Genomic DNA, 7,054 nt, shown 5'->3' with positions numbered 1-7,054 from the left:
GAACTCTGTGTTGCATCACATCACATACTGAACACAACCAGTATTTACACACACACTCACACACACACACACACACACACACACACACACACACACACACACACACACTGATAGTGTTGATGAACTGTCTGTGAGACACTCTTCTCATCTTAACAGAGGAAAAGAATAGTGAAATGAATGAAAACTGGATTTTAAACAGGAAAGCACTGTATACACACACAACAAGAAAAAAGGAAACATTGAGTAGGACCCCCACCACACCCCTACCACCTTGGCAGTGCTCTCCCAAAACAACTGCTTCAAGTGCAGATCTGAAGATGGGATCAGGACGTTCAAGACGCTTGGTCCAGAGAAACCCCTTACCCTGTCTCCAACAGACAAACTCACCTTAAAGCACAGGATATCCAGGGTACATAGTTGCTTCCATCACTCGTTACAGCAGAGAGCATTAACACTTTAAAAACAGGATCACAACTGTGCCCTTCTCCTCTTTGTCACATCCACACCTATTTATGTTTTTTATTCGTAGTCTGGATATTTTGCTGCCATCCATAATGCAATGTACTTGGTAGCCATCCAGGCTGATTGGTTTATGGCTTCGGTCGTTTGGAGTTTCCAAACAGTCCCTGTCGAGAGGCCATCAGTAGGCCATCAACCAGTCAGAAGCTACTCAGCCTGATATTTTGTTCACCAGCCCGTCGAGAAGGTTCCCTTGGTGCTCAGCCTTGTTGTTTGTCCACGGGACCCTGCATGTCAGAGCTGAGCTGAGGCCATGGGTCTCTGAGTGCTGAATGTCCGCCCGCGCTGCATGCCCAACCACGTCTGTCCTCTCTGCTGGCTGGAGCTGGTTTCACCACACTGACATCGCCTTAATCATGCTTCATCATGTGCTCCCAGCACTGTCTGGCTGTATCATCATTTGCCAGAGCACACTTACATTTACAAAACACATTTGGGATTGTAAGCAACCACCGCCTTGAGGGTTCATGCCGATAAACACACACATACACACATGCCTACACACACACTTTCATAGTGGGAATGACTACAACCCTTCTGGACTTTCTGTGCTCACATCCAGACTGACGTGGGGAATGTCAGTTAGTCTTGAAAGTTCAACATTCTTATCCTTTCGTTCCTCTCCATCTGTCATTCCTCAAAACTCTCTCACCCCCCCCCCCCCCCCCCCCACACACACACACACAGGTTTCACTCTCGGAACATCCCCCCTCACACACACACACATTAAAACTCCTCTTTCTTATTCCCCCTCCTTTTTCCATGTTTCACTCTGTACATCCATCTTTCCCCCCCTCCCCACCATACATTATATACCTCACACTCATGTATGCGCTTCTGTACGCACTGTAACCCATGCCTTGATTGTTTAGTCATCTCTGTGCTCATGCTATGAACCTTGACTCATTCTTGTCAACATAATTGACTATTCCAGTTAAGATTGTAAGATTATACTCTCTCCCCCCTCATGCACAGTAGAAACTTTTTCCCATATTAAAGATTGACATTAATTGGGGAAAGCATTATAATGATGAAAAAGAGAAAAATGTCTGTATTATAATTAAAAATGAAAGTGCACTATTATTATTGCCTGTGATAAAAACAATAAACAACATAATAAGGACGGTGTGTTTTCAGTTTGTCTTTTCTATAGGGCCATTTATTTGTCACAATACACAATTTGATGGTGTGTTCTTATCAGAATTGGAGTTTAAGTTATTCAAATTTACCTTGAACTTAATTTTAAACTAAATATTTAGAATAAACTAAATGTTTAAAAGATTTCCCTAAGATGCAAGCAATACTTGAGTGCTTGAAGGCTCCAACCCACCTTCTAGTGTTTAAGATACTAGCCTTGCGTGAGCGTGCACGAATGTCGTTGACGTCATCACGTACGTATGTAAAATAATAGCGGCTAGTTTGTGGGGGGCGCTGCCCTGCTTACTGTATCTGGTAAGGAAAGGGTGCGAGCGATTCAGAGAGCTGCACATCTGTGTTGGACAACTGGCCGTTGCGTCTCTGCTTTTTTCGAGATCTAGCGGATACATAAGATAACTCTTCAGGTATGTTCACTCTACTGATTGCTCTTTTTGTCGTACGAAACGTTAATGCGTATTTTGCTTTCAAAAGAAACAGTCATCCAATGCATCGTGGGTTAATTGCTTTTGTGTAGCAGCCCAAGGCAAGATGGTGAGAGATGTTGAACGGATGGAAAGAGCAAATTAATGTGTGCCTATATAGCTCTGTTAAAGGGCGTATTGTGTATGAATAATAGCCCTTCGTGTAGTTTTCATGGCATTCCTGTATGTGGAGGCAGGGAGTATGACAGTTTTGAGGGACATTTTTAGTTTTGTCTAAGGTTGTGTGCTGGAGTGTCATCTTTCGCTGATTAATTTTTTTTTCAGCAGTAGGCGGTAGCTTTGTCTCATTCCTGTTTATTTGTGCACTTTAATTAAATGAAGGGGTGAAGGAAATGTAGGTAAGGTGCCAGGGTGATATTGTCTCTGAAGAGAAGTTAACATGGCGAATGTCAACACAACCTGTCGCTCGCTTCCTCTTCTATCTCAGTGTATGATTACAACCACCTCTGCCCTCTTAGCCGTTTTCCTCCATCCTTAGTCCTATCACCGGTCTGTATATTGTGTAAAACTTCAACAACACACAGCCTAACGCATAGAAACATGTGCTTTTAAATTTGGTTTAAACGGGCTGAGGTACAGGCTACCGCCTTAACGGCTTCACATACTTTCGTCAGAGACCAAAATACGTCACAACATCGCTGTAAATGTGTCGAGAGCGGAAGTAATATGGGCTCTGGCTTTATATATAGCATTATGTATAAGATCAAGTTTCTTGCGTGATTGAAATGAAACACACACACACACACACACACACACACACACACACACACACACACACACACACACACACACACACAGGGAAAGAAAGAGAGTGAGGGTTATATAAACAAAAACCCTCAAAAGTTTTCTTTCAATCCATTTGTTGTAGAGCAAGTTTCTCTAGTGGCCCACGTTCAACCAGCTATACAGTTCCTGCCTTGCTTCCTCTCATTCGCTGGTCGGCCTCCTAGCCGAGTGTGAGAAGGCATTGTGCAATGTGCTCTCCCTTTCCCTCTTTCTCTGCCTCGCCCCCACTCTGTGGGCATGTGGCAGATGCAATGGGCTGTGGGGCTGTTTATTTCATACAATGCTTCTCTTCTCTGTGTATTCTGTGCTGCACAACAGCGGCTTATTCCTACTTCCAACAGTGACAACAGGGCAAATACGTAGGTGCATACACTGCATGCTGCCAGAACCCTTCATTAGTTGAAGAAAAGACAGATAGGATGGCTACTGCAATGCATAAAGTGTGAGATGCTTTCCCCCACTGTTGCAGAGTCGTGTGTGGGTGCGTGCGTGCGTGAGTGTGGAGGGGTGGGGTTGCTCTCCTCTCCTCTCTTCTTCTGTGTTGGCTAGTAGAATGGCTGACTGCTGCTAGACGCAGGAGCCAGATGCAACAGAGAGGCCTCTGTTAGCTTATGATCTGCTCCTGTGAGTGATTCAGCCTCTCCTGCTCAGCTGTGCCATGCGTCCCAAACCACAGGGTTTGCATATCAAACTGTGCCGTTGCTGTCGTGGTTGGTCTCCAGGTGAGCTTGCCACATGGCGTAGTCACTCAGAATAGACCAACACACCTGATGGCCCTCGAGGACACACTGAGCCAGTGTCTGTTGACGTGGAATGGCAAGGCAAAAATGCATTTTAAAAATATTGCCCCAGTTATTAAATATCCACTTATATCTTGTTTACGAAAGTGCCAAGACTCTTGATTTAATAAGCTACTTTGTAAATACACCTTTGCTAGCAGTCACAGCTTAGAGGCCTCTTATAGTTTCTTTGCACAGGCTGCTTAGAACCAGGTGTGGGGAGTGTTTCGACCCAGGTGTGGGGAGTGTTTTGACCCAGGTGTGGGGAGTGTTTAGACTTCAGGTGTGGGAAGTGTTTCGACCCAGGTGTGGGGAGTGTTTTGACCCAGGTGTGGGGAGTGTTTTGACCCATGTGTGGGGAGTGTTTTGACCCATGTGTGGGGAGTGTTTCGACCCAGGTGTGGGGAGTGTTTCGACCCAGGTGTGGGGAGTGTTTTGACCCAGGTGTGGGGAGTGTTTAGACTTCAGGTGTGGGAAGTGTTTCGACCCAGGTGTGGGGAGTGTTTCGACCCAGGTGTGGGGAGTGTTTAGACCCAGATGTGGGGAGTGTTTTGACCCAGATGGGGGGAGTGTTTCGACCCAGGTGTGGGGAGTGTTCCCTGACCTTTCTTTGAGTCTCTTAGCACAGGCTGCTTAGACCCAGGTGTGGGGAGTGTTCAATGATCTTTCTGGCACATTCTCTCTGCTTCAAAATGTGTCCAACGCATATGAAGGTCTGAATATATGAAGCCACAATGTGTATGTGACTCCATGTGACTCCAGTGTGACTCCAGAGGCTTCTCTACTGTTTTTTTTTCTCCAGTCATGGCGGAGGCCCACCAGGCAGTGGCCTTCCAGTTCACCATCACACCGGAGGGGGTGGACCTGCAGCTGTCCTACCAGGCTCTGGCACACATCTACCGCTCTGGCCTACGCTCCTGGAAGAAGAGAATCAGCCGCATCAGAGTGCGTGTTTGGGTTTTAGCTGGTGTCTATTCTATCTAGTATCTATTAGCGTGTGAACTTGAATATTGAAATCATTTGTGTCTGTGTGTGTGTATCTGCATATGTGTGTATGTGTGTGTGAAAGATAGATACAGAAGTATTCCCTAGCTTTCTATGTCGATGTTATGTGAGTGTGGCTGATATTTCTCCCTGTCTTTCTCCATAGAATAGTGTGATAAAGGGTGTCTATCCCGCCAGCCCCTCCTCCTGGCTGTTTGTTGTCATAGCGATACTGAGCACCTTATACATGCAGTCGGACCCCTCCATGGGTCTCATCGCTAAGATCCAGGAAAACCTGCCATTGAGGTGAGATGCCGTCTCCTTCCCCGCCACAGGGGGATTCGTACCCTGCTCTAAAATGGCTACCAAACTAATCCCTGTCTCTGCTCCATGATATGACCCACCGTTTGACAGTCAGATAGTTCAAAATCATGTTGATGTATAACTGAACAGTTTTATTTCACAAGGGTGTTTTGTCATCCTGAGCACAACTTAGGCTTTTTTTTCTGTGAGGCAAACATGGCTGTCGTGCTTCAGAAAAGTTAAATGGCAGGTTTTCTTGTTATTTGAATTGAGAGATGCTTTAAATAGAGCAAATCCTCTAACTCTCTAATTACCTGGATTGTTTCACATCCTCTTTCTGTTTTTCTCTATTTATATCCTCTCTCTATCCTCATCTCTCCCTCTGTCTTTTACCATCCTCCCATCTTTTCTCTTCCTCCCACTCTTTCACCTCCCTCTCTAATCCTGTTTTGCAACATCACACTTTCTCACTCCCCCACCCACTGATAACCTGTAAATCTTCCCTATGTGTTTACCACGCCCTTCTTCCTATGTGTCTACCACGCCCTTCTTCCTCTCTGCTGCCTAATCCTTCTCATTCACCCCATCCCCATTCTTGTCTACCATCCATCATTGTCTCACCTTTTTCTGTATTATGCAATCACATCATCTCTGTGTTTCTCTCTCCCTCTCTCCCCCCTCTCTTGGTCTCTCTCTCAGCCTGTCTCTGAGCTCCCAGGGCCAGACCATGTTGTCTGCACTGGTCTTCAGCACACTGCTGTGGCTCTCGCTGATCCTGACGTTGCGTTTCTGCCTCAAGCTGCTGCTCTCCTACCACCGCTGGATGTTCGAGCAGCACGGGCGCATCTCCACCGCCACTAAAGTCTGGGTGGTCAGTACCCCGTCCACACACCGCTCTCTCCCCATCCTCTTTCTGTGTCTCTGACTTGTCTGTGTGTGTCTGTCTCTTTATCTCTCTCAGTCTCTCCTCTCCTCTTTCTCTCTCTACCTCTCGTCTCCAAATTCAAAGTTTAGACCTGGGGAAGGGTGACTTCATCTGAATGGGTATAGTTAGCTCATTTGGGAGGATTTCTTAGTTTTGAGTGCTCTCAGGGCTGTGGTAGGAATGGACATCACTAGCAGCCTCTCATCTGTAGCTACAGACAGTACAGGGGTGTGTGGTTCCCACGTAGCGATACTGCTCTCAGCTGTAGCTACAGACAGGAGTGTGTGGTTCCCACGTAGCGATACTGCTCTCAGCTGTAGCTACAGACAGGAGTGTGTGGTTCCCACGTAGCGATACTGCTCTCAGCTGTAGCCCCAGACAGTACAGGGGTGTGTGGTTCCCACGTAGCGATACTGCTCTCAGCATCTGTTGCTCTCACGCCACTCAAACATTCTTTTTCTCTTTTTTTTATCCATATTTGTATTGTCCACCCAAACATTCTATATGAAACAAAGTGGTAGCCACTAGACAGCTCGCCAGCCAGCAGGGATGGGAGGGTTACTTTAAAAATGTATTCTGATACAATTACTGTTTACCTGTTCAAAATTGTATTCTGTAACCTAATCCAAGTATCACAATATTAAAAGTAATGTAACTTGATTACTTTCCTTTACTTTTGGAAGACCTCAATGCCAAACGAAAGCAGAAAAGAGACATCAATAAGATGGCTTTTTACTGAAGCGTTTTCTGTAAGTCAACAGCACAATGTTACCTGAGGAACCCAAGTTTTAAGAATTAAACCTGCCCCCTGGTCAGTGTTATTTAGAGAAAAATCTTTCAAATGTATGCAAATTCAGCCTAAAGACCTACAATGAAAGTTCACAACACCCCAGTTTACAATGCATAAAATCAGCTTATTTAACAAAAAAGAAAATGTGTTCTTTTTTGGTTACAACACAGATTTAGAACATCCACAGTATTTTAAATGAAAAAATATAGGGCGGACCTGCAGAGTAGTATAGTATAGTAGTATAGTTTAAATATGTTGTTTGAATGTTGTGCAATTGATAGTTGCGGTAACGGTGCGTATTTAACTTACATGTAACCAAACTTGCTTT

The 7,054-nt window shown here is 45.3% G+C and overlaps 1 protein-coding gene across 1 annotated transcript in view; it reads left to right on the top strand.

The window, feature by feature from the left end:
• Window positions 1-1,976: 1,976 nt before the first annotated feature.
• Window positions 1,977-7,054, top strand: part of cpt1a2b (carnitine palmitoyltransferase 1A2b) — a 28,028-nt gene continuing 22,950 nt past the window's right edge. Inside the window, exons 1-4 of the mRNA XM_080857242.1 lie at window positions 1,977-2,081; window positions 4,527-4,669; window positions 4,875-5,014; window positions 5,711-5,882. Of these exons, the coding sequence (XP_080713368.1) occupies window positions 4,529-4,669; window positions 4,875-5,014; window positions 5,711-5,882 (453 nt within the window). The 5' untranslated portion in view covers window positions 1,977-2,081; window positions 4,527-4,528. The remainder of the gene's footprint in view (window positions 2,082-4,526; window positions 4,670-4,874; window positions 5,015-5,710; window positions 5,883-7,054) is intronic.

This window comes from Sprattus sprattus (assembly GCF_963457725.1).
Source record: "Sprattus sprattus genome assembly, chromosome: 18".
Lineage (NCBI taxonomy): Eukaryota > Metazoa > Chordata > Actinopteri > Clupeiformes > Clupeidae > Sprattus > Sprattus sprattus.
Note: the sequence above shows the minus strand (reverse complement) of the source record. Positions and strands in the feature narration are given on the sequence as shown.